We start from the raw sequence: 26,946 nt of genomic DNA on the forward strand, positions 1-26,946 counted from the left end.
CTTGGCTCACCAGATGCCAATCAATACTTTCATTCAGCCCCAAAACATTACTTTGCAATTTGAAAATAATTTTCTGTTCCAAGTTCACAAGTCTTTTATCTATCTCCACTTTGTTACGGCCAAGTACTTTTTCAATATAAGCCAGGTGAAATCATTACAGCCATGTTTCATATCAATGAAGTGTTTCACTAAGGGAGCTGCAATTACTTGATTTTTAATGCAGCTCCGGTGTTACACCATTCTGACTTTACATTGCCTATTAGTCTTGCCCACATAATGTAGGCCACAAGGGCACGTAATTAGATACACAACATTTGATGTATTACAATTGGTCATTTCATTGAATATCCATTTGACATTGGAAAAAATCTGTAAAGATCTTATCTCTTTAGTCTGAGCACACATACTGCATTTGCCACATGGAAAATGTCCTTTAACTTCCGGCAGGCCCCACAGTCTAGTTTGTCTGATCGGAGGTGCATTGATTTCCGTGACATCATTCCTAATCAATACATTTCGTAAATTCTGACTTTTTTTTTAAGGCCACCAACGGTGGCAAAATATCTTTACCTCGATAAACCTTCTTCCAAGTTTTCGTAACAATGCTTTTAATTTTGTAGGATAAATTGGAAAAAGTATTCAAAAACACAGTACCAACCTCTCTCTTTGTTTTGGTATTTTTCTCTAGAAGAGCTTCCCGGTTGTTGTTATATGCTCTTTTAGAGGCTGTTCTGATGACTTTAGATGGATAGCCTTTGGCTAACAATTTTTGGGTCAGTACATCCGCACTCTTACTGAAATCCTCTTTCCTACTACTATTACGTTTCAACCTTAGAAATTGTCCAAAAGGTAAATTGGTTTTCAAGTGCTTAGCATGGTGACTATTGAAATGCAATAAGGAATTCTTGTCAGTAGTCTTACTGTAAGGCTTGACTTGTAAGAATCCATTGTAATGAAAGATGGTAATGTCCAGGAAATGGGTCTCAAAATCACAAATTGACCCTGTGAATTTCAAAAAATGATTTTGTAGATTAAGCCAAGTCAAAAAATCATCAGCCTCCTGCACGCAGTCTATGTTTTCAAGACATGCAGTGCCGGGAAATCTACCAGAGAAATATGGGAGGCGAAGGGGTGTGAGTAGATAAATGGCATCATCTTACTCCTTGTTTTTGTAATATATGTTCTAGGAATGGAACCAGGGACATGAACATATGAGACCTCGAGACAGCCACAGCCAATGATTTTAGGTAACCAACTACCTTCAAGTCTAAAAGGCAGAGTATAGCGTCACCCTGATGGAAGCAGTATGTGTTCAAACATTTTGGGGGGACTGCCATCTCATTGAGAAGGAGTGTTGAAAGCAGAATAGGTGGTGTAAGTAACCAGAAAATGTGCATCCTCTGCACACACTCTAGAACTGCCAAAGGTTTCTCTGCGGAGTGAGAAATAATTATAGAGTAATACGTGTTAAAATGCAAGGAATGATTAATCAAATATTTGTATCTTTAAGGTCTACTGGCCAGCCCATTTTAGGAAGCCGAACTTAGGAAACTGGTTAGCATGCAGTTCAGAAACAACAGCGTAACAAAAAAACCATGAAGGACTTTGTGAGTTAGATATAGTAACTTAAACGTTTATCTGGTGCTTCTCTGGGAGCCACAGTGGCCGTGGATGTGTGCTCTGGATGCTTTAGTCTGATGTGGAGTCACACTGCAAACTTCTGAACTCAAGGTAGTTTTAAGGATGATTTTCCCATTGTGTATTTCATTGCAATAGGAAAGGTAAAACGTTAGGTTAGAGCAAGCATGACTGGTATTCTCTGGGTGGTGCCTAAGGGTGCATGGGGCATTGGATTACAATTGTATTACAAATCTAAGGAAATGACAAAGTCAGATCATTTAGTTTGGAAAAACAGTATTGTTATTACATCCTATAAAATGAATCACTCTTGCAAATATCTTTCACAATGTACTTCTGCAGACATCATTAAAAAAGTGTATTAAAGTGGAAAATAAGCTTTTTAACTCACCTGATAACCTTTGATTCGCTCCATTTCTTTGCTGGCTAGTGGGTTACTCTTAACCACACACACCAAGGCCTTAACCGCAGCATACAGGCCCTCAACATCTGATGCCATGGCTACAAGCCCTAAAATAGCAGCTGCCCCACCTATGTACTGCAGTGTGGTTGCAACAGGCTTTGGGACAAAGGTTCGCACTCCTGAATGCAAAAAAGAAAAAGAAAAAACACAAAATCCCAGAATGAAACCCTGGAAAAAATACAGCATTTAAATTCCAACAGGTAGAGAAAAAAACAAAGCATCATTTAACAGAGGTATCCTTTTACTCTATTCAGAGTCACTATCCATTGGCAATATATCAGGAATTAATGTTTGCGCATTTTGATGGCTGGTGAATATGAGCATGTGAGGTTATCCCATGGCTTAGCCTAGAGGAGGGCGTTCATGAGACTGGGGTCCAGGGAATGCTGTTCGCTCAGTAATGCAGACCTTGGAGGTGGCATACAAGGTATATACCAGTGTCTACTTAGCAGGATCGTACAAGCACTCATATACCGAGAACCACAGATAGAAAACGGGGTATCAGGGAATGGGTTCTGGAGGAACTAGCAGCTAACATCCCTACAGTTATTATTGGTCTTGATCTTTCAGCAGCTTTTACAAATATTGACAACAGACGTCTCCTAAAAAAAACATTTTTGGTTGCAGTATTTTAGGATGAGATGCCATTACCTGGCTCGAATCTGCAATCAATCAGTCAGTAAATAAGATTCAGTCCTTCCCTCTCTTCTAGTCACACACTAGACTGGGCGATTTAATTTTTCAAGGTTCCTGGTATTTGCCCATTTGCGGGTGCTGTAATGGAATGCTCCAATGGGGAAGTCGGATGCACCGGCACCATTGAGAATGGTGCCGGTGCATCCAACATGCTCTGCTCACAGGTACCGTTACGGCCGCCAGTTCAGACCTGGCGGCCGTAATGGCACCCGCGAGCAGAACTTGTCGTTTGCCGGTCCGGGAACTACAGTACCGGCAAGCTTACCAGTAACGTAGTTCCCGGAACGGCAAACTTATAATGAGGCCCTTTGTATCTTTATAACGGTTTCTAAAATGGCCAAATGTTTACTTTTACAATGTGCCTAGGATGAGATGATGGCAGTGGATATCTTTCTACTGTGTTTAATACATCTTATTTGTGCACTTTTGCATTTACCACAAAGGGCTACTAAAGGTGGCTAGCACCCTAAGATGGCATGCCACAAGGTTTTTGCTTGTCCTTTGGCCATATTGATCTTTAGCCCGCTTCAGCCTTCTCAGGTAAGGAAATGTCATATGGAATGCCCTTTCCAGCTGCTGCTTTCATGGGGGAAATGGAGTGGTTTGTGTGTCAACCAGGATATGAGAGCTGGGACTGTTTGGTCACAGTACAGATCCAGGTGCCTGAATGTCTGTTGCTGGGCAGTTGTCGTGATTGGATAGCCACTGCCTGTTTCAATGATACAGATCCTTACCCATTGGTGGTCCTGGGTGAGCTTCCAGTCTAGATCTTGTATAAAAAGAGGACTCCTGTAGCCATTCTTCAGATCAACGTTGTATCCTAGTCATTTATGAAGAGCAGCCTGTTGAAGATCAGAGGACGACCACTGCAGCTGACTAGCACCAACTCCAGTGACGTTCGTTTGAAGCCCTGCTCCCCTGCCTGATTTCAAGAAGACCCGTGTCTGTGCTTCAAACCCTGCGCAAGAAAGTGTTCCTGGACCAACCAGTGGACTCACCAGCTCTCTCTCCTGCAATAACTTGTTACAGACGTTGTCATTCCAAATGCATCGTTGGAACTTGGAGGATCTTCAACTTGTACAACAAGATATCTTCTCCTGTATTTTCAGACTTCTTGCAGCAACAGAAGCAGTGCAGGACCTGCTCTTTGCTTCGTCCCTGGAAGATCTCCTGTTGCTGCCCGACCATGCCGACGCCTGTTGAAATCTGTCTTCTTCGCCTCCTAAAGGTGCCCGGAGGTTGCCTGTATCTTCATCTTTTCTTCATTTGGTTGTTTGACTGAAAGGTGTCTGAAACAGATTCCTAAGCACCACAACTGACAGGAACTAAATCCTATGTCCGAAAATGACCGCTGCAACTGCGATCCCTGGGCCTTCCTCGACCAGACCAAGTGTCAAAATTGATTTCCAAAATCAGACCGGGTGGGAGGATTTTGGGAAGCCACCCTATTTATGGTAAACAGGGAAGACACTGAGAAGTTATCCACAACCCAAACAAGGTAGGTGAGCGAGCAGTCGAGAATTAGTCTCAAGAAAAGTGTGAGGGTGGTCTAGGGTCACAATGGGTCCACAAACAGCAACACTTAATAATAAAAATGTAGACACTAGTATATCAAAAACACTGTTATTTATTAGGCCTTTAATTAAAATATAAAAAATAACTGGTTGGGAAGGCCTGCATCTGCAGGCGGGCTGGAAAAGCGGTCTGCAAAAGATAGCTGTCACTTTTAGAACTTTGAAGGGGTGGTGCCTACGTCACGCGAGTGCCCTCCGCTTGCCGGGGCCACACCTAACCCCCTTGTCACCAACATTCCACACCCATTTCCAGTGGTTCCGTAGATGGCAGGAGACTTTAAGTATATGCGTGCTGTAGCGGATGGCTTGGTGGGTGTTGTGAAGGAGGGAGAGCCTGGACTGAGAGAACCTGAATCACCATTAAGGAAACTGTTAATTTCTCTTTAGTCCTGGCTCTCCCTCCTTCCCAACAGGTTGGGACCAGACTAAAAAGCCTTAGAATAATTAAGAGTGGAGGAGATAGCATGTACAAAACTCCGGGAAACAAGTTGCAGTGCACCTCTTGGCCGAATTATGCATAATTTCTAGAAGATGTATCCATAGCATAGTGCTTGCAAAAGGCAAGAAGGGTAGCCCAGGTAGCCGCTTTAAGATGTCTACAATGGGAATATGCCTGGTAAAGGCTACAGAGATGCTGCCTTGGCTCTAGTGGAATGATCTTGAAAGCAGAGTCGCAGGCCCTTTCATTTTGTAAGCCTTGGAGATACAGGAGACAACCCATCTAGCGATGGAAGCTTTAGCTGCCTTATTGTTAGGAGAGGGGCCCCTGTAAGTAACGAAGAGCTGATCTACTTTTGTAAACGGTTTGGTCCTTTCTAGATAACATTTTTAAGTTCTTACAACATCTAGGTAATGTAATGTTTAGGAAGAAAAACGGGAAGACACATCTCCTGGTTAAAATGAAACTCGGAAACCACCTTAGGTAGGAAGGAGGGGGCTGTACTTAGGACAACTTTGTCCTTATGGAACACTTCATATGGTTCCTTTAAAGAGAGAGTCTGGAGCTCTCCACTCCTTCTAGCCTGCAGTTTTCCAAGTTAGAAATTCAAATTCACACGAGGCCATAGTCTCCAATGCTTTTTGCATTAGGGTTGATAAGACTATTTTGCGATCCCGCTGAGGTGTAGGTTCACGAATAGGCAGATGCAAGCTTTGTTGGAAAGAGAGAAGGACTTATGTTCGCTATTCAGGTAAGCACCAATAGCTGATGAGTAGTGTTTGCACGTGTCTACTTTAACACCAGTCAAAACTAGATAAGACATGAAGGACATGACATGACATCAATAGACGCCTTTAGAGGGTAAGGTCTTGGTCCAAGGCCCAGTGACAGAACCATAACCATGTGCTACGATATTGTTTTAGTAGAAGCTTTTCTACAAGTTTACATGATGGTTCTATTTTGGTCTGACAAATGTAAGTGGGAAAAGGCTAGTTTTTCAGGAACCAACCTTTCAAGTTCAGCAATTGAGGGGAGGGGTGAAGGACCTGCCCTTTCTGTTGAGTCAAAAGATCTCTCGATGATGGAAGATTAATTGGAAAGATCCTGCTAATTCCAGAAGGTCTGGAAACCAGATCTGGCGAGGCCAGAACAGGGCTATTAGAATCATAGTCAGATTCTGGGACATTTTGAATTTGAGTAATATTTTGTGTATTTATGGGAGAGGTAGGTTCCACCAATCCAGATGTAGAGCATCTCCCAGGTATTGAAGGCCCTGACCTTGCCTTGATGCAAACTGAGGACATAGAGAGTTGTGCTGGTTGGCAAAGAGGTCTACTAATGGATGGCCCCACTTCTGAAATATCATGTTTGCTACTGACTGTTTCAGCTCCCATTCGTGCAGAGCAGACTGTAATCTGCTTAGTTTGTCTGCTAGGACGCCCTTTCCCCTCCAGATGGGACGCCAACAATAAGATGCGATTCTGAATGGCCCAATACCAAATGTTCTGTTAGGAGACACATCGGAAGGGAAAAAGTACCCCCCCCTGCTTGTTGATAAAAACATTGCAGAGGTATTGTCCGCTAGAATTCTCACCACATTTCCTTGAAGTGAGGGAAGAAATGATTTCAGAGGGAAAAATATGGCTCTTACTGCCAGGACATTTATGTGGTTGTTCTTTTCCTTAGAGGACCAAACACTGTGAGCTATTAGACTAAACAATGGGCTCCCCAACTGTACTCTGAAGAGTCGAGTCTGTTGTTATGACTATTTGGTGAGGGGGAAGTTGGAAGGGAAAACCGATTTACAGGTTCTCTGGGGAGTTCCACCAGAGTAGTGAGTCCTGAACTTGTGTTGGAACTTGAATTTGATTTTCCTAGTAATCAAAGAGCTAGTTCCAGTTGCGGGCAAGATGCACTGGACCGTTCTCATATGGAACCTTGCAAAGGGAACTAGGTTCATGCAGGAGGCCCTAGGCCCCAATAGCCTTTGAAACCACCAAGCTGACAGAGCCTGGTGGTAATTGAACTTCACAATGGTTTGGTGAATAGCTTCCACCCTTTCCTGGGGTGGAAAGGCTCTGTGTAGAGTAGCGTATATGACTGCTCCTAGGAATTGGATCCTTTGTTCAACCTAGGGTTTTCCATAAATGTGACAAAATCCCAGCTCATTCCTTCCCAGAGTATGGCATGTTAATTGCATCTTCTGAAGCAATTCCTCTGGAGACTGGACCAGGAGAAGCCAGCAGTCTAGGTAAGATGGACTGTCCTTAACCAAAGATAGGCTGCCACTGACCCCTGAACCTTTGTGAAAACACTAGGGGCAGAATTTAGCCCGAAGGGAAAACATGTGAACAGGTAATGACACCTTCCTATTGTGAATCATCAGGAACTGACCGGGATCTTTGTAGATGGGGATGTGAAAATAGGCATCCTGTCGATCTACAGATGAGGAATGGTCATCATGTGGAAGGTTTCGAACGATTGAAATTGGTATAGGTCTGAAAGGTCATTAACGAGAGTAAAATCTCTAACCTATTTCCTCTTGAGGATCCTACTCTATTGCTCCAAAGAGAAGGAGTTTTTGGATCTCCTCTAGAAGCTCCCGGGATGATTTTTGGAGCTTTGGACGAGTGGATGGTGCAATAGCCGAAGGGCAAGGCGGTAATAATATTCAGAACCCACTCCTCTTGAGTAATGGTTTTCCAAAAGGGAAGGAAGTTGGAAAGCCTGCCTGCTACCGGGGATGTATGCTCCTTGATAATAGGAGCAGCGGAAGGTATGTGCATGCCTGGAAGGAAGTCAAATAGACTTCTTTTGCTCTTGAGCAGAATTTGAGGAAGTGGAAGGAACCAATTTGACTTGTGTTTATATCTTCTCTTTTTAGAAGAGTAATAAGACTTAGCAGAAGTGGCAGAACCACTTTTTCCTTGAGGACGTGGTTTAAAAGATTTAAAGTTTTGGTGATATGGCCGTTTCACCGAAATTGAGCCAAGGGGTTTAGCTGTCGTGACACTGGCCTTACATTTCTTGAGGACCTCATCTGTGGAGGGATCGAACAGTGTTTTTCCATCAAATGGAAGGTCGAGCACCTTCCCTTGGATATCTTGGTAAAGGAAAGAGGCTGACAAATATGCGTGCCTACGAATGCAGACTGCACTGGTGACTGCTCTTGCTGTTGTCAATGAGGTCTTTGACCACTTGAAGTTGCTGGTTTGCAGCTTCTCTACTCTCTGAAATCCCAAAGGAAAATTTGTCCGCGGCCGCCTGAGGGAGCATGTCGGCAAAATGTTCAAGATTTTCCCAATTAAGGATGTTAAATCCTGCCAAACTGTAGCAAAGTTAAGCTACCTAACTTGTAATGTAGAGTTAGTATAAGACTTCTTACCTTGAGTCTCACATGCTTTTGCATTTTTATCCAGAACAGAAGCTGGAAAAGGGCCTTTACCGTTCCTGCCAAGGGCAGCTGAAACTACCACAGATTGAGCCGGAAGATTGCCCACGAATATGAAGGATTTATCCTTAGGCACCTTGGTATTTGTTATCTAGGGCCTTGGAGATGTGTGGATCGGAATGAGGCTTTCCCCAACAAGCTAAAGCTTGTTCTAAAACCGACAATTCCATTGGAAGTGGAACCTTTGACTGCTGAGATGGCAGTTTCCCAAAAACACCAGCCATTTCAGGCTTAGCCTTAGGGAGGATTTCTAGTGCCTACATGGCTTTAGTCACAATATCATGAAACACCTTAGAAGGTGATTCCGTAGGGTCGTCATCTGAGTCAGAGTCCTTGGAAATGTTCTGTTTCTTGGGTGGAGGAGCAGAATTCTCGTTGTCCACAGATACTGTGATTGGCTCAGGAATAGGGTTGATGGGTACCGATCCCTGAGGTAAAACAGGTGACATTTTGTCTTTAATGCGTTGAGCCAGAACTTCCAGGAAGGGCTCAGAAAGCATGGTTTCCAGCAAAGTATTGGTGATTTCGTTTGCCATTTGGGAAGGGCTAGGTTGAGGGTCTTCTAGTCTCACAGGAGGAGTTGAAGAGTCAGCCATGTTAGGCAGTTGGTTAGGATTAGAGATATTAATAACCATGGGCCTAGGCACCTGGATACTAGTTAGAACCAGCTGTGGTCCAGGGTGTGCTGGTACCCGAGTAGGTTGACCCAAATTGTCCTCAAACTGAGGAGAAAATTGTGGTAAAATGTGAGGTGACTGAACTCTCACAGGAGTGCTGAATAATTGTTCTGGTGGAACCGTAAAAAAATGTGGACGCATCAAAGTCTTCAGAGTTAGAAATTCGAGTAGAATTTTCCTTCTGACTCTCCGGTACCGAGCCTGAGACAGAAGCCACGGGAGATTTCTTCAGTTTGTGCTTTTTTGGAGAATGTGGTACAGGACTAGATCTCGAATGAGAGTGCTTATGCCTCTTGTGAGAGGACTTACGAGATTTCCTCGGTACTGAGGAGCTTCAAAGCTCAACTGCCGTAGAAGAGGGCAAATCTTTTTCTTTTGCTACCCAAGTACCAGAAGTTTTACATGCGGAAGACGGTCTGGCGTTATCCGGTACAGGGGAATCGGAGTGGACCGAATCAACCCCGGAGGTGGGGGTCTCTTTACATGTACCCTTGCCTGTTCGGCTTCCCGAGGCAATAGAGGGTTTCCCGGTACCATCGTTATTTTGACTCGTGTAAATAAGTCTCCTGGTACCGGGTGGGTCTTCTTAGACCCTTTCCCACCTGAAGGTACTAACACTTTCCCGAAAAATACACTGGTTTTTTTTTTGGATTGCTTAGTGTCAATGGAAGGGTTCAACCCAAGCTTTAACTGATAACACAAAGAAAGGAATGGGTGGGCAGGCTACTGGTAAATTCAATTTTTGTTCTTATCTTTCCCATTGTACTACCCAGGTTAGATGACCAAAAGGAAGTGGAATGGAAGGACACAAAGGGATATGTTCTCAATGTTATCCGATTGCGGCTAGGGAAGACACATTCAAAAAGGGCAACACAGCCCTTGCTCACTATGCTGCACAGCAGTGCTTATTATACTCTAAAAGGCAGAAACAATTGTCTTAGTTGGTATTAGTTCATTTTGTACAGAGCAGAATTGCCCAACATTTCAGTGCTGGCCAATTCTTGTGTGTGGAAGCAGACTGACATTGAAATGGATAGTTCTCCTCTTGTATCGGTAAAATGTGATGTGGAAATCTTCCCGAGCCGACACCATGCTATAGGAAATCGTATCTGGCATTTTCTTTCTCACTAGAGAGGCTCAACATTTTGGCACAATTTCTGCACACAAAGGTCAACTATGGCAACCATTCTGGAACAGGCTAAAAGGCCTGGTTAACGTCCTTGCAAATCAGAGAAAACAATTATTCACTAGCACGTGGAAGACAGACCCCAGGCTTAAACTTTTGAAAAAGATTACTTGGAATGTCTTGGTAAAGGATGCTCAATAAAATCCAAGCAGTATTGAAAGTTGACATTAATCAAAACCTTCAAAATTGCGGATAAAGGTTAACAACTGAGAGCACTAGACCAGAGCAACTAAAAGTTAAATATGGAAGCTCAAAAAGTACAGAGCACCTTTCCGTAGTAAGGGGACACATAGCAAAATAAAAAGTGTATTTCGAATGAAGGTAGAAATGTAGAGTACACTAGACAGGGACTATCATTAGTTCCCAGGTTTTAAAAAAATAATTAACCATGCAGTAATTACCATTCCTGTTGGGAAAGATTTCTCTTTAGGCAACTGTCCCTCCATATTCTATGGATCCCTAAATGTATTGCTTTTGTTTTTGAACCCGGCCAAACTTTTTATAGGGATGTGAATGGAGCCTTCAGCTTCACTCCCTTGGCCTTGCGCTAATTTTATTATGGGGAAAATGATCAGTCCTTCAGACGATCAGTACTGTCCTTCTACCTTTTAGGTAATTGTTTTGGCAATCCACAAGCATCTGACAATGAAGTGCAGTGGGGATACTTTTGTATCACCCTCGTCTTTTACACCTGGGATTTTTGGTTACCTTTATATGTGCCTAAAGACAAAAAGGTACGTGCTGCCCTCAGATTAACATGTTTGCATTGTTTTGAGTGTGCGCATTCGTGTTTACCACACCCGACTACTAAACATGGCTGGTACCCTAAAATGGTCATGCCACGAGATGTTTTGCTTGTCCTTTGGCCATATTGTTGTTTGGCCTTCTCAGGTCAGGAAATCCCATATAAAGTCATGCATTTGTCAGGAAAGCTGCTGCGTTCACTTGGAGTGGAGTGTGTGGGCCCAGGATGTGGGTGGGACTGGCTGGTCTCACTCCTCATCTTGGGCACCTGAAGTTCTAGGTGTGCGGCATGAGTGAAACCCACAGTTGCGCCGATTGGACCACTACCGGCAGTTTGAATGGCACATATCCTTATGATTGGTGGGCTTGAACTTGCTTCCAGCCAGGATTTAGGATAAAAAGAAAACTACTGAATTCATTTCTTCAGAGCAGTGTGGTGCCAAGTACCTTGTGTAGAAGAGCAGCCAACTGAAGATCCATGGGCAACACCTGAAGAGGCCCGGTATCCCCATTATGCGTTTGGCCCGGTGAAGCCATGCTGGACTACCTGATCTGTGCAGGTCCTGAGCAGTGCTTCAACCCTTCGACTGGTGGGACCAACCAGTCTCTAAACATTCTCAAGGATCCTGCAGTCCTAGGTCTTCAGAAGTGACCCTGGGCCACCCAGTGGACTGACCAGCATTCCAGTGGGCTAACTTGGTAGAATTGTTGCCATTCCACGTTCGTCACCAGAACTTCAGTGGTCGTCCAGTGCGTGCCACAAGTCCCCTTCCTACGAAGTTTGAGCTTTCCGGCTTCAACAAATCCTGCTCTGGAAGGTCTTCTTCAACCGTGACTGGAGAGACACCTGCCATCATCGCTGTGCTGCGACGATCAGTGGCAGCTGCTTCCTTTTGTCCTTTGAGTGATCCAGAAGAGTCCTGCATTGGTGAATCGTGCACAAGCAGCCGACCAGAGAAATCCTCACACTGCAACCCATAAACATGCTGCACCAGAACAAACAGTGGGAAAACCTCCCTCATGCGACCTCCTAGACGACCCATGTAGTCACTTGGGAAAATCTGAATCGGAGGGCTAAGTAACTAACGCATTCACCTCACCCTGTTCTCCTTAGAATAAACCTTAGGTTCAAATTTGGTTATTCCATTCCATCGCTTTTGAATCATAGGATCTAAAAGCTTGTATCTAAACAATAGGAATATCATTTACTGACCTGTAATGTGGTATATCATCTTCTGGAACATTTCACCACTGCAAGAACTCTTCCTACATTAGTCTCCTCTCCTAAGAAGCTTTGTGACTTTTGGGCACAAGGCCCCATACATCGTAGGTATTGCAGTAGAATGACAAGTTCACAAGAAATATTCCATAACTTTATAAGTCCATCACTACTTTTCTTCTTTTAGTTGTCTAAGTTACTGTATACATTCCTAAAAACTTGTTTATTTCATTTCTTAGTGTGTGTTTTAGGCCTATAATAAATATTGTATTTTTGAAATTACCCGTGTAAATTGCATTATTGTGTGCTTCAATGTGTGCACTCATTGTGGAGCCCTGACCCCACTCACTTTCTCCTGAGACTAAGCCTTGACCACTCTCCATGCTTAGCTTGATTGTGTTTGGCCCTCCTCTCAGAGTTCCCCTGCTAAATATATATATATATTTTTAAACATTTTATTAGTTTCAACACAAACAAACCATGCACCTTAACATGGTGCATAAATTACTCAAACCCCAACACCCCTCTTTTTCTTCCCCTCCCCCTCTTTAAAGTCACTATAAAAAGGCCAAAACGGTCCACTATTCCACAACTGTCTGTTGTTCTCCATAATCCAGGGAGCTATCCGTGTCCAATTCTTCGGGTCCCATGCCCGCTATAGATGCAATCAGATGCTGCCATGCCATAAATGATTCTGTTTCCTCCTCGCCCCCTCTACATGCTGCCTCCCTCCAGACCACCGTTTCCGCCTCGGCCCAATGCAGAAGGTCCCACCACCAGGTATCTACATTGGGTCTTGCTTGAGCTTTCCATCCAATGGCTATCCTTTTTGCTAAAATATAGCCCAGGTCTTTGAGTTTGCACACATGGTTGAGTTTGCGCGGTCTAGGGAAGCCCCCTACCATGCATGCCCACAAGGAGTTTAACACTAGTTCAATCTCCTTAGAAGCCAGTCGGGTCTGCTATTTCCCTCCAATATTTCACAATTTCGGGACACGCCCAGAACATGTGTACAATCCTGGCATTTTATACCCCACATTTCGAGCAACGTTGTGTAGCCGCATTTGTGAAGTTAGCAATTCTCTTTGGGGGTCATATATGCTCTATCAGTAATATACAATTAAATCTGTTGTAAACGGGCATTCCTCAACACTTTTTTGTGGTACCCCTGTGCCCTTTCCCATAACCCATTGCTTATTGTTTCTCTGCTTTCCTCTTCCCAGTCCCGCCTCGTCTGAGCCACCTCCTTTCCCACTTTAGACATCAGTATTTCGTAAATTCTAGTGACCTCATGACCCCCGTCTAACACCGTTTGGAACAATTCTATGGCTTTGTCTGGCTGCTGGGTCAGTTCTACTTCTGACTACGTCTTTTTTAGTATTGCCATCAACCTTACATACGTGATATATTGCCCTTCGTGTAGGCCTGTGCCCTCGCTTAAGCTGACAAACTCTATTCTGCCCTCTCCTTGCCACACATCTCCCACTGTTGTCACCCCTACCAGCTCCCAGTGTTCCCTTAGAACTCGTCTCAATTGATAGTCTATCCCTTTTAATGTCACCAAAAGGGACCTGCGGCGAGTACGGTGTCCGGCTTCCCAGCATTACACAGGTCCTATGCCAGATCTCCCTACCCAGGGTCAGTAGCGCCGCTCTCCTACTTTTTGGTTGCTCAGTTACCCACATCCATTCCTTTAAGAAATACAGTGCACATTCCGCCCTCAAAAGTCTGGACTCCGAAGTGGTGTCTTCGCAGAGCCATCTAGCTACATATTGTAATTGTCCCGCTAGGTAATACACCTCAAAAATGGGTAGTTTAATACCCGCCCGATCTTGTGGATTTTGCAATTTTCATAGGGCTACCCAGTTTCTAGTATTATGCCAAATGAACCCTCTACAAATGTTGTGGAGTTTATTAAAAAAGCGTTTAGGTATCAGGTACTGGACATTTCCAAAGTTGTGTAGCAGCCTGGGCAATAAAATCATTTTAAACCATGCCGTTCTCCCCATCATGGTTAGGGGTAACCTGGTCTAGAATGTCATACTGCGTTGAATCCCTTTTACTGCTTCTCTGAATTATTCCTGTGTTCATCCCCCACCTTTTGATACACATTTATCCCCAGGTCTCTGAAGGTGTCTACCGCCCATTCAATCTGTAACACCGGTAACCTATCTTGAGGCATTCCTGTATATCTTCCTAATGGGAATATCATGGACTTCCGTGGGTTTACCGTTATACCCAATATTAGTGCATATTGATGCAGTATCTCTAGTATATATTGTAAGTTTTCTTCAGGGTAACTTAGATACAACAGCATGTCATCAGCATACAATGATATCAAGTGCTGTCCGCCCTTCGTTGTAATGCCCACCTCCCCATATTGATATCTGAGGTATATCGCCAGGGGCTCTAATGCTAGAATAAACAGCATTGGGGACCAAGGACAGCCCTGTCTAGTTCCCCTGCCTAGCGTCCACCTTTCAGATATTACTGACCCTGTCCGGACTCTGGCAATCGGCGCACTGTACAATAATTTCACCCATTGCAGATACACCGGTCCTATCCCAAACTTCTTTAGGCCCGCCAGTAACGAGGGCCATTTAACAGAGTCAAACGCCTTGACTGCATCTAGTGAGACTATCGCCAATTCTTGGGAGCTTCCGGCGGTCTGGTCTATAACATGGTGCAATCTCTTAAGATTATCAGAGATGCTCCGCTGGGGGACATATCCTGTCTGGTCGTAATGTATCAGGGCACTTATCAGTGGTTTCAATCTGTTTGCCATTACGGCAGTAAGGATCTTACTATCTTGATTTAACATTGACAACGGCCTGTAGGATTTGCAGTCGGTGTCTATTTTGCCCAGCTTGAGGAGCGGAACAATGGCCGCTTCTCTCAGAGTCTCCAGCAGCCTACCCCGTTCGAACGCCTCATTTAGCATGGCTAACAGTGGTGGAAGCAGGTCTGCCGTATATGTCTTATAAAATTTGCTTGGCAGGCCATCGGCCCCCGGTGCCTTATTGGTGGCTAGGTTCCAGATTACATATTCCAGTTCCTCCAATTTCAGTGGTGCCTCAAGCCGTTCTCTATCGGCTTCCTCTAGCCTGGGTAGGATGATGTCCTCCAGCACCTCATCTATGTCAATTTCTTCCACTTCCGTTTATAGGTATGCAATTTGCAATAGTATCTCTGAAAGCACTCATTTACTCCTTCTTGTGTGTACTCGAGTGTGCCATCCTCGCGGCGCATCTCCTGGATAACTTGTCTCGGGGTTTCACTTTTACACAACCAGGCTAATAATCTTCCTGGTTTATCCCCTTCCGCATGCTGTCTCTCTCTATATTTCCTATAGTTGAGATTACATAATCTCTCCCAGTGGGATTTACATTTTTCAGTCAGGTGCCATATCGCCTCAGTCTTTTCCGGGGAGTCTGGACCCTCTTGCATTTTAGCCTCAATCTCCTTTTCTGTGGTCTGTAGATCTGCCGTTATGCCCCCCAGCAGCCCAGTCGACTTTGATATCACTGCCCCTCTTATTACTACCTTGAATGCTTTCCAGAGTGTTCCAGCTGACGCGACAGTTCCAGCATTTAGTTCAAAGTATTCCTGTATTGCTTTTCTGAGGTCTTCCCTGAACATGGTATTCCTCAGTGCTTCTGCACGAAGTTTCCATGTCGGAATCCTAGGCCTGGGCGGCGAGATCTGCCATGTCACCAACCGTGGGGTATGGTTCCCCTGCTAATTATAACTAGATAGACCTCCTAAAATCTGTCCAACAGGCCAGATTTTAGAAATTCATCTTAACAGTTCCCACTTGTAGTAATTTCTTTAATTTGCCTGATTAATATCATTAAGAAGCTAAATGCTTTAGCTGAAGAATCAGACCTATCGCCAACCACCTGATCAAGGAAAACATACCTAACTTGGTGGAACCACGCATAGAATTTTCTAATGCATCACGGTTAGTAGGGTTCTTCAAAGTCACTACCTGGTTAGGACTTGGAGAAGCCAACCTGGGAGAGCAGGGTTCTCACAACCAGAGTTTAACTTAACCACTCTCTTTGGGGTAGCAAGGCTGAAATGTCAAGATGAACTAACAAGGGAGGGATACCCGTTCAGTAGTACATTTAACTCTTACAAAGATGATAAACGAAAAGCACCAGTAGGGAAAGTACACACATAGTCTAGTTTGAATAACAATATCACACCAAGGCACACTTTATACAATTGACAGTTTGGTAAGCCATTTGTGTTATTCACTACTTTAGTATTTCACACACATCACATAACGTGTTTTCTAAAGTAGGGAAAGGTTAGATACATCAAAACATAGGCCTGAAACTTAAAAGGCAGTTCATTCACTGTGTAGATAACATTAAATATCTACTCCCTGTATAGTAATAGTCGTAGGAATTATTTTGGATGTTCCAAAAAGGTACCTCTGAGTCAAATGAATATCACAAGGAGATGCCTCTTCGAGAGGGAGTTGCAGCCAAAGAAGGAAGCAAGTGTAGAGCCCACAGTATAACTTGAGGGGCTTAAATGTTATGTTGTAGGGTGCAAGAGGACTTAGCTTTGAAGTACTGCCGCAGATGACGCTAATGTAAGGAGCACTCTGCGTCCAATGCAAACTCGATAGTGAACAGCTGTTAAACTGCTCGCCCAGTGGGGTGCCTGCCACCAGACTTCACTTACTTTAAGGGGGCTTCCATCCGACTAGATTGTGGTGCCTCTACCCACGTAGGTGCTTCCCACGGCTCCACTCTGTGAGGAGGCAGCATTCTTTGGGGGCAGCCGTTACTTTTCTACCGCGCATGTGCTGACTGCCATGTTCCTTGCTCCACACATGCACGGTATACAGAGCACTAGGCAATGACAGCTCGCTGTCCAAGCCTTGTTGTAGTATTAGCACTATAAAGACTCCCAGTGCTGATCTGTTCCTTGCGTCCTAATACGTATAGTTCTTGAACGGTGTAGCACTCCAGGCATTTTGCAATCCCTGCCCCAGCCTTGCTGGTTACTTCTGCCTTTTTTCTTGTTTTTCCCTGTTCCTTGTCCCTATCGTTGGGGTCTTTCCTTTACTCATTATCCCATACTGTTCAGTTACCTGTTCTCCCTCCTTGACTCAACCCTGCAGACTTTCTGCCATTCTATCCATCAGCCTGTCCCCTGTCAGCTCCACCTTACCAGTCTCTTGAAAGACCTTGCTGTTTTTCAACTTTACTTCAGAGACCTCAACTTGGGACTTAAGAATCCTATCCTCCAGAAGTACTTGCCGTCTATCAACTTTCTCTTCAGAGACTTTAACTCAGGACAAAAGAACTCTGCTTGGCCTTCCCAATCAGTGCTTGCACTGTTCCTGCACCACAGAAATCTGGGAAGATTCGTCCCGTGGGGTGGGGAGCAAATTCAGGACACCCCAGTCGCATTCTGGTGGGTCTTGGGTTGGTTCCTCACGTTGCAATTACTTCAGGTCTCTCAACACAAAACAGTCTAACTACTACAATACAACCATTTAGAAAATCCGGTACGCAGCGCCAGCGAGACTTGCTTCCATGTTGTTGGGGTTTTACTTTGTTGTCCAGTCGTGGGTTCAAGGACGCCCACCTGTGGCCATCACCTGGTCCCTCTGCACACTTCAGACTGGAGGGAGTCCCCCTGGATAGGTCCCTACAATGGACCGGAGACACTCACAGACTTGACAAATTAACTTTGTGCAATGTCCTTCAACAGGGTCAGTTACCTCTTCTGCTGAAGCTCAGCAGGGTGCCAGCGTTGCAGCAGAGCACTGATGATGCCCACAAAAATTCCAGCCGACAGGCTGGATTCTGGGTGATGCTGGCAAATTCCAGGCTTGCAAGCTCCCTCAGCCTGGGAATGGGGATGCAGGTTGAGCAGGACAGCTGACTGGTTATGCCCAGCAGTCAAACGGAGGGAGGCACCTTGCAAAGGTCTCTCATATAGATCAGAATATTGAGGTCCAAAACACAGTGTTGGCTGACCCAACACTGGGTCCTGCAGCAGTCTTCTGGTGTGCCTGGGCCACCCTCTTCTTCAGAATTCTTACAACTCCAGTGTTGAACTAGCTTCATTGGTCCAGCTTTTTCCTTAATATACAGAAATTAGGCTGGGGCCATTTGCAACATTCAGACTTGGAGGTGGCTTTCCAAAAGTGAACAGATAGCCTCACAGAATCTGCCGCGCAACAGTCATACTTCACAAGTAATCTAATTTAAAGGCAGAAAGCTCCCTTTCCCTTTTCCTGCTAGTTGACACGCTGGCCATCTTTTTCAGAATTTTCCAGAGCCAAGTCTGCAAAGATTATAAAAGAGGACCCTCCATAACCTGGAAAGGCGTACAGATTGCCAACAAAGGCCAATGCAGTCTTGATAGGATATGATAAGTCATTTATAACGTGCCTGTACACAAGTTTTTTCAGGCGCGACAAGATAGGAAGGGGAGACAAAGGTGAACAAAACAAACTATCTTACTAGGCCTTGTGTCATTCAGATCGTGCAAGGAAGAGGAGAAGTGCCAGGGGGAGGGAAATGGAGAGTTCAACAAGCAAATCTTCAGTAAGTGCCGCTGGGGTGGCTGGATCTAATTAAGTGCAAGGAGGCAGGGTATTGTAGGGTTGCAGATACAGACCCTAGTGCACGGTAAGCCCGGAGGCAGTGCATGGTGTCACCGGGGTCGGTGATATCTTCGTCCGAAAGTGTAGCTTCTGAAATCTCCCCCTCCCCCGACTCCTCACCTTCTTCTTCCTTCCAAGAACCCTTCTTTTCTTTTCTTCGAGTAGACACCTTTTTTTTATGAAGATAGGGACGACCCCGGAAGGAAGCCACCGTGCTCCCCAAGAAGGGAGACCAGGGGGCCCACCCCCGGGATCGACCAAGAGGGGAAAAAGCCTTAGGCACAAAAAACCCCTGTAGTATCGTTGGGTGTCTTGTAGACGTGGAACCAGGAGTACTTATAAGGTAAGATCTGGTAGAAGTGGCTGGAGACAACACGTGGAGTGAAGACTCAGAAACACAGGCAGTCCATTAAGAGGTCCGAGGAACTGGTACACAGGCTAAGTGAGGAAGTACTAATGCAGCAAGCAAAGGCAGTCCAGGGGAACAGGCCGGAGTCTGATACACGGGAGGTCACAGAAGCAATACTGAAGGTAGGCGAAGGAAGAGCGGAGAGAGTAACAGACAGGAAAAGGAAAAAGCGGTAAGTGAAGATGGGAAGGTGGGAGGGGAAGCAAGATGGAAGGAGGGCAAGGGAGAATTACTGCGAACCAAAAGAGAAAGGGAAAGGCAGACAGGTCCAGCGGAAAGAATAACAGAAAGGTTCAGACAGGGTACGAGGACCCGACCAGCAGCAAGCGAGAGAGCAGCACGAAAGCCACAGGTAGCAAGCAACTCAGCCTACGGACGAAACCGGAAGCGTTGCAACGCGTCCGTGACCCGGAAGTGGCTGGTTAAAACACCGGGCCGCGGAGCGTCTAGCCAATCAGAATCAGAAAAAAGGAACCAGGAAACAGGGGGCGCGGCCGAAGCGAACGAAGCTAGGTTCCGCGTCGCCAGCGGCTCCATAGACGCCAGGAACTCTGCGGTATGACAGTATGCCCCCTCCTATACGCTCCTCCTCCGGGTTTCCCTGGATGGAAAAAGTGGTATTTGCGAAGTAGGACAGGAGCATTAATGTGTGTGATGGGTTCCCAAGAGTTTTCCGAAGAAGGGTAGCCCTTCCACTTAACCAAATATTCCAGCCTGCCCTTATGATACCTGGAGTCACAGAGTTGGGCGACCTCATATTCTGCTCGAGTGGAACCCTGGGGAATAGGAGTCTGTCTAACCTGTCGTGCCCATGTATCAGCATGAAATGACTTAAGTTGTGAAGCATGGAAAACAGGGTGTACCCTTTTTAGGTTATTGGGTAGTCTTAGGCGAAAAGCCACAGGATTGATTTTCTGTATGATCTCATATGGCCCTAGATATTTTGGAGATAACTTGGAGGGATGTACCCAACGAGGTAAATATCTAGTGGAGAGCATAACTTGGGTACCCACATCCCATCCTGGTACAGGTCTACGATGTTTATTGGCTTGAATGCGATATCGGGCTTGGGCTGACTTAAGGCCTTCTTCTACCTTCTTGTGTGTCTCTCTAAGGAGGGAGAGTGAAGAATCTACTGAAGGTACGTTAGTAGAAAGGCCCGAGACAGGAAGAATGGAGCGAGGGTGAAAACCATAAGTACCAAAAAAAGGGCTGAACCCCAGAGCTGCATGTGTGGAGTTATTATAAGAGAATTCAGCTAGAGGGAGTAGTGTGCACCAGTTGTCTTGTTGGTTGTTGATAAAGCATCTTAAGTACTGCTCCAGGGTTCCGTTCAAACGTTCAGTTTGCCCATTGGATTGTGGATGGAATCCAGAGGTGAGAGCTCTTTCAATACCTAGTCTGCTACACAGGGCCTTCCAGAACTGGGAGGTGTACTGACTACCCCGGTCTGAAATAATCTTGTTAGGTAGACCGTGTAACCGGAATATGTCTTGGAGAAACACTTCCGCCGTCTTGGCTGCCGTAGGGACGCCAGGTAAAGGGGAGAAGTGAGCCAATTTGGTAAATGAATCCACTACTACCATGACACAGGTGAATCCTTCAGACGGAGGTAAATCAATTATGAAATCAGTTGAAATTGTGCTCCAGGGACCCTTGGGTACAGCATTAGGTTCCAGTAGACCAATTGGTCTTTTTCGGGATGATTTACTCCTCAGACAGATGATGCATGACTGAACGTACGGCTCTACATCCTTTCTCATAGTAGGCCAATAGAAATGTCTTTGAAGATAGTCATGAGTACCAGCCACACCCCTGTGTCCTCCTAGTTTAGAGTCATGACACCAGACAAGTGCGGTTTTACGAAAAGCCGGAGTGGGTAGATAAAGTTTTCCTCCTACTAGGTAAAGACCGTTCCTGATTTCATAGGCCAGATCTTTAGAGTGTTTTTCAATTTCAAAACGACCTCCAGAATCCTCCTGTACCTGTTGAAGGAATTTAGAAATTATTCCGATAGTCCTGGACTGGGGAAACATCCGTTCAAGATTCGTCTCTGACTCTGACAGGTAATCACACCGGCGGGAAAGAGAGTCGGCTACAACATTATTTTTTCCCGGGATGTAAGTTATGCTGAATTCGAATTGGGCGAAGAAGTGAGCCCATCGGGCCTGTCGAGTATTGTAACACTCGAACTGTTTGAGAACCTGTAAGTTCTTATGATCAGTCCTTATGGTGAACGGGAACCTTCCTCCTTGAAGTAGATGAGGCCATTCTACACAGGCCGCTTTCATGGCTAGAAGTTCTCGCTCAATAACCGAGTAGTTCCTTTGGCTGGAGTTTAGGGTCTTCGAGAAATAAGCCACCGGATGTTCTGTACCCTGGATTTCTTGAAGAAGCACAGCCCCTATTGCGGCTGAAGAAGCGTCCGTCTCTAGAATGAAGGGTAGATGTTGGTTTGGTTGTTGTAAAATTGGTGCTGAACAGAAGGCTTCTTTAAGAGTACCAAAGCTGTCTTCTGCCTCCGTTGTCCATTTAAATGGAGTTGCAGATTTCTTTAAGAGCGAGGTGATGGGTAATATCTTTTGAGAGAAATTTGGGATGAATCTCCGGTAGAAGTTTGCTAACCCCAGGAATTTTTGTATCTCTTTGACTGAGGTGGGTGAGGGCCATTCAAGGATGGAAGACACCTTATTTGGATCCATGGAGATTCCGTGGTCTGACAGAATGTATCCTAAATAAGGAATGGAGGAGGCTGAAAACACACATTTGGTGAGTTTAACCGACAACTGGTTTCTCTGTAGTCTTCTGAATACTTCCCTAACATGTTCCACATGGTCTTCAGGTGTACGAGAGTATATCAGTATGTCATCTAAATAAACCAATGTGGTTTGGCACAGGAGATCTGAGAATAGTCTGTCCATAAATCGTTGGAATACCGACGGGGCATTCACCAATCCGAACGGCATTACCTGGTATTCAAAAAGTCCGAAAGGAGTCCGGAATGCTGTCTTCCATTCATCTCCTTTCTGCACCCGGAGTAAGTGATACGCATTCCTCAGGTCGAGTTTGATAAAGATAGTAGCACCCTGTACAGCTTGTAGGATATCGGTTATCAATGGCATAGGATACCGGTCCTTTATGGTAACCTTGTTTAGGCCGCGATAGTCTATACACGGCCTCAACTCCTTAGAATCCTTTTTTGAGATGAAGAACAGTGATGCCCCTGCAGGGGACTTGGAAGGCCTAATTAGCCCGTTCTCCATGTTGCTGTCCAGGTACTTTCGGAGGTATTGTTTTTCTTCTAATGATAGTGGAAACATCCTACCGAAGGGTACCAATGCACCTGGGGTGAGATCGATGCAACAGTCTTCAGGCCGGTGAGGAGGGAGCTCTACGGGTATCTTTTCAGTTGCCACTTCATTGAACTCCTTCAGGTAGTGGGGAAGACAGTGCACCGTTTTGACTTCGCAGCTATTAGTGGTCTTGACGGTCTCGAATCTTGGTTCTGGCAAACATTCCGATTTGCATAGTGAGGACTGAAAGCTAAGTAGGTTTCTAGACCAGTCAATACAGGGGTTGTGTCTGCGTAACCAACAGATACCCAGGATAAGAGGGAAGTGAGCAGCTCTGATGATATCGAATACGATACTTTCGGTGTGTTGTTGGATGGATAAAGTAAGTGCTTTAGTGGTATGAGTGATCAAACCCGAGCTCAAAGGTTCGCCATCAACTCCTTCCACCTTTTGATCTTCGTTTTTGGCTATCCTCTTGACTCCATGTCGTTCTGCCCAATGGGTATCCATAAAGTTTCCTGCTGCTCCACAGTCGAGTAGTGCTAAAGCGGTTACTTCTTGGGGCCTACTCTGAGAGAAACTGTGAGCACCATCAACCGGGAGTCCTCAGATGTTTCTGTAGAGGATACAGAAAGTGGTGCGCAGGGACTAAAAGCAGCCCCTCGGTAATGCGTCCCAATGTTTACCGAGGGCGAGCGTTTCCCGATCTTCTGGGTGGTACTTCCGGACAATCTCTTAATAAATGTAATGAAGATCCACAGTACATGCACAAGGAACCCTCCCTGCGCCGTTTCCTTTCTTCCGGTGTCAGTGGGGCTCTGGTGGTTCCAATCTGCATGGGTTCTTCTTTAGTTGTCCGTTGGAAGGGTATAGATGCTGGTGAAGGAGTCTCCACGGGAGGGGGTACGCTTAGCCTGATCTTCCTCTTTTCTTGACGTCTTTCCGTCATCCTGAAGTCAATTCGGAGGGTAGCTGTCAGAAGTTCGGCGAAAGACACCGGTCTTTCTATTCGGGCAAGTTCGTCCTTCAATTCCTCCCTTAAACCTCGCCGAAATATGGCATACTGAGCCTGTTCCTGCCAACCTGCCTCTGCAGCCACCTGTTTGAAAGTGGTGATGTATGTCAGTAAATCAGAATTCCCTTGACGGATGTCAAGGAGGTCCTCCGAGGCCAAGTATGTACTCTCTGTTCGCAAAAAGGTTTGTTGAATCAGGGCCTTAAAGGCATCGTAGTCCTGTAAAACCGGGTCTGACTGGTTTACTAGAGGGGTAGCCCAAGCCAGGGCATTTCCGATCATGTGGGTGATCATAAACCCCACCTTGGCGTGATCTGAGGCGAAGGTCTGAGGGCGAAAGGTAAAATGAAGATTGCATGCGTCCAGAAATTCTTTAACCTTCTTTGGGGATCCATCGAACTTCCCTGATACTAGGGGAAGTGGAGGTAAATCGGCTAAAGGTCTTTCTCTGTCCGTCATACGCTGTTGAAGGGTGTCGTTAGCAGTCTTAAGGTTCTGCATCTCTAGACTTAGACTTTGTACAGCGGCTACGAGTTCTTGTACCTGCTGTGGGGTGGCCATCTCTTTTAGGCGTTGCAAACTGTCACCGGGGTCGGTGATATCTTCGTCCGAAAGTGTAGCTTCTGAAATCTCCCCCTCCCCCGACTCCTCACCTTCTTCTTCCTTCCAAGAACCCTTCTTTTCTTCGAGTAGACACCTTTTTTTTATGAAGATAGGGACGACCCCGGAAGGAAGCCACCGTGCTCCCCAAGAAGGGAGACCAGGGGGCCCACCCCCGGGATCGACCAAGAGGGGAAAAAGCCTTAGGCACAAAAAACCCCTGTAGTATCGTTGGGTGTCTTGTAGACGTGGAACCAGGAGTACTTATAAGGTAAGATCTGGTAGAAGTGGCTGGAGACAACACGTGGAGTGAAGACTCTGAAACACAGGCAGTCCATTAAGAGGTCCGAGGAACTGGTACACAGGCTAAGTGAGGAAGTACTAATGCAGCAAGCAAAGGCAGTCCAGGGGAACAGGCCGGAGTCTGGTACACGGGAGGTCACAGAAGCAATACTGAAGGTAGGCGAAGGAAGAGCGGAGAGAGTAACAGACAGGAAAAGGAAAAAGCGGTAAGTGAAGATGGGAAGGTGGGAGGGGAAGCAAGATGGAAGGAGGGCAAGGGAGAATTACTGCGAACCAAAAGAGAAAGGGAAAGGCAGACAGGTCCAGCGGAAAGAATAACAGAAAGGTTCAGACAGGGTACGAAGACCCGACCAGCAGCAAGCGAGAGAGCAGCACGAAAGCCACAGGTAGCAAGCAACTCAGCCTACGGACGAAACCGGAAGCGTTGCAACGCGTCCGTGACCCGGAAGTGGCTGGTTAAAACACCGGGCCGCGGAGCGTCTAGCCAATCAGAATCAGAAAAAAGGAACCAGGAAACAGGGGGCGTGGCCGAAGCGAACGAAGCTAGGTTCCGCGTCGCCAGCGGCTCCATAGACGCCAGGAACTCGGCGGTATGACACATGGGGCTACTGGTCAGGAAGGAGCCTTGTCCCCATAAGGTTCAGAGAGAGAGAGAAAAGGCAGAAGTGAAAAGGAAGGCCATGAGTTTCTTCCAGAACCTGTGGTGGTCCTGCTCAAGTTTGAGAGGCAGGGAGGCTGTTCCAGAGGGTGGCAATAACTGAGGAGAAAGATCTACCCCCCACCTCTCTGCCTGGAGAAGCTTCGGAGAGTTGGAGGTGGATGAGCGGGGGGCTCGAGATGAAAAGTTCTTAGGAAGAGAGTTGGATGTAGTGTGGTCCCCCGGCCTCAGAAAGACTTGTGGACAATTCAGAGGATCTTGAACTTGATCTTTGCAGCCACCAGGAGCCAGTGGAGCGATTTCAGGGCTGGAAATATACAATCCCTGGGCTTGTAGCCAAGGACAAGTCTTGCAGTCCTGTTCTGGACTAGTTACAGAGGGCGAAGAGTAGAGGCAGGCAGATTTAGAAAGATGCTGTTGCAGTAGTCCAGCCTAGAGCGAACCAGGGCTCTGGAGACAGTGAGCTTCTGGGTGAAAGTGAGAAAAGGAAGAATACCTCTGAGGAGGTGCAGCTGTTAGTGGGACTTCTTAGAGACGTCCGTGATGTGAGGAGAGAAGGAGAGGGTGGAGTCAAAGACGACACCAAGGTTTTTTGCCTCGCAGAAAGGCGCAGGTAGAGGGCCCAAGGAGGGCGACCAGAGTGAAAAAGGGGTCCCAATGAGAAGGATCTCAGTCTTACTGGCATTCAGGCAGAGATCATTAGAGGCACACCATTCCTGAATCACAGCTAGACAATCAGGAATGAGCGGGAAAGGAGGCTGAGGGGAGCCTGAGGAGAGCAGAGTGTCATCTGCATAACACCGACAGGAGAGAAGGTAGAAATGAGATGGGCCAGAGGTGCCAAGTAAACGCCACATGTGGAGAGAGGTGGTGGAGGAAAAGGACCCCAGCTGGACCTGGGAGGGTTGATCGGGAGAGGAAGGTGGTCAACTAGGCTAGGGCCTGGTCCGTGATGGTCAGGTTGTCACAGAGACGATGGATCAGGATGGCATGGTTGACTGTCGAAAGCAGAGGAAAGTTCAAGGAGGAGGAGGACAAAAGGAAGGCTAGAGTCAAGATTTGAGAGCAGGTCTTCACGGGTGTTAAGGAGAGCAGTTTCCGTGCTTCTGCCTGCTCTAAAGCCAGACAGATGGTCATGGAGACAACCAACAGATTCGGAATGAAGATCATGGTGGGAGAAGGCCAGCTTTTCCAGGAGTTTGCGCAGGAAAGGAATGACAGATCAGGCAGTAGTTTGCCGGAGAGGAAGGATTGGTAGAAGGCTTCACCGGGAGGGGGTGCGCTCAAGGGAGTGATTTAGTGGGAGGGGAAGTTCCAGTGGCAAAAGAGAGATAGCAGAAAATGACAAAACCTGGAGCCAGGGTGTCGATGTGTTCCATGATGGTTCGGTAGGAGCAGGTGAGCACCTGTTTGGACGATACTTTCATAGATCAGACTTGTCCCGAAACATCGTCAGGAGTGAACATGGGGAAAGAGGAAAACAGAGAGGGGCCAAGAGAGGCAGAAGGAGAGGAAGAGGAGAGAGAGGGTAGGATGTCCTGAGTTTTAGTGGTGAAGTGAGAAGCCAGTGCCGTGCAGAGGGCCTGGTAGGAACAGTAGAGGTAGAGACTGGAGGAGGATTGGCCAGCTCCTTGCAGATTTTGAAGCGTTCAGCCGTGTTGTCAGAGGCCGCAGAGACGCTGGCTTGGATGTAGGCTCTCTACTTGGAAAGAACAAAGTCTGTTTTGCCTTTGAAGCAGGTAACAGGCTAGTTTGTCAAGAGTATGCGCCTGATGCCCTCCACTTCCTCTCGGCCACCTGGCACTTGCGCTTGAGATTGGCATGGTCGCAATCATACCAAGAGTTGCACTTGGAGGTGGGCTTCAAATTGATCCTCATGACAGAGGCAAGAACATCAAGAGTGTTAGTGATAGGGAGATGCAGGTTAGAGAGGGCTGTGTTAAGAGT

General features: G+C 46.1%; 1 protein-coding gene across 5 annotated transcripts in view; it reads right to left on the bottom strand.

Annotated features, from left to right (window-relative positions):
• The window catches only part of WDFY3 (WD repeat and FYVE domain containing 3), a 2,538,776-nt gene that overhangs the window by 1,400,523 nt on the left and 1,111,307 nt on the right, over positions 1-26,946 (bottom strand). For all 5 annotated transcript variants that reach the window (XM_069630405.1, XM_069630406.1, XM_069630403.1 and 2 more), the window contains one exon: positions 2,030-2,220. In XM_069630405.1, coding sequence (XP_069486506.1) covers positions 2,030-2,220 — 191 coding nt within the window. The remainder of the gene's footprint in view (positions 1-2,029; positions 2,221-26,946) is intronic.

The sequence above is a fragment of the Ambystoma mexicanum genome, chromosome 6q, assembly GCF_040938575.1.
Source record: "Ambystoma mexicanum isolate Mex_15411 chromosome 6q, UKY_AmexF1_1, whole genome shotgun sequence".
NCBI classification, from domain to species: domain Eukaryota; kingdom Metazoa; phylum Chordata; class Amphibia; order Caudata; family Ambystomatidae; genus Ambystoma; species Ambystoma mexicanum.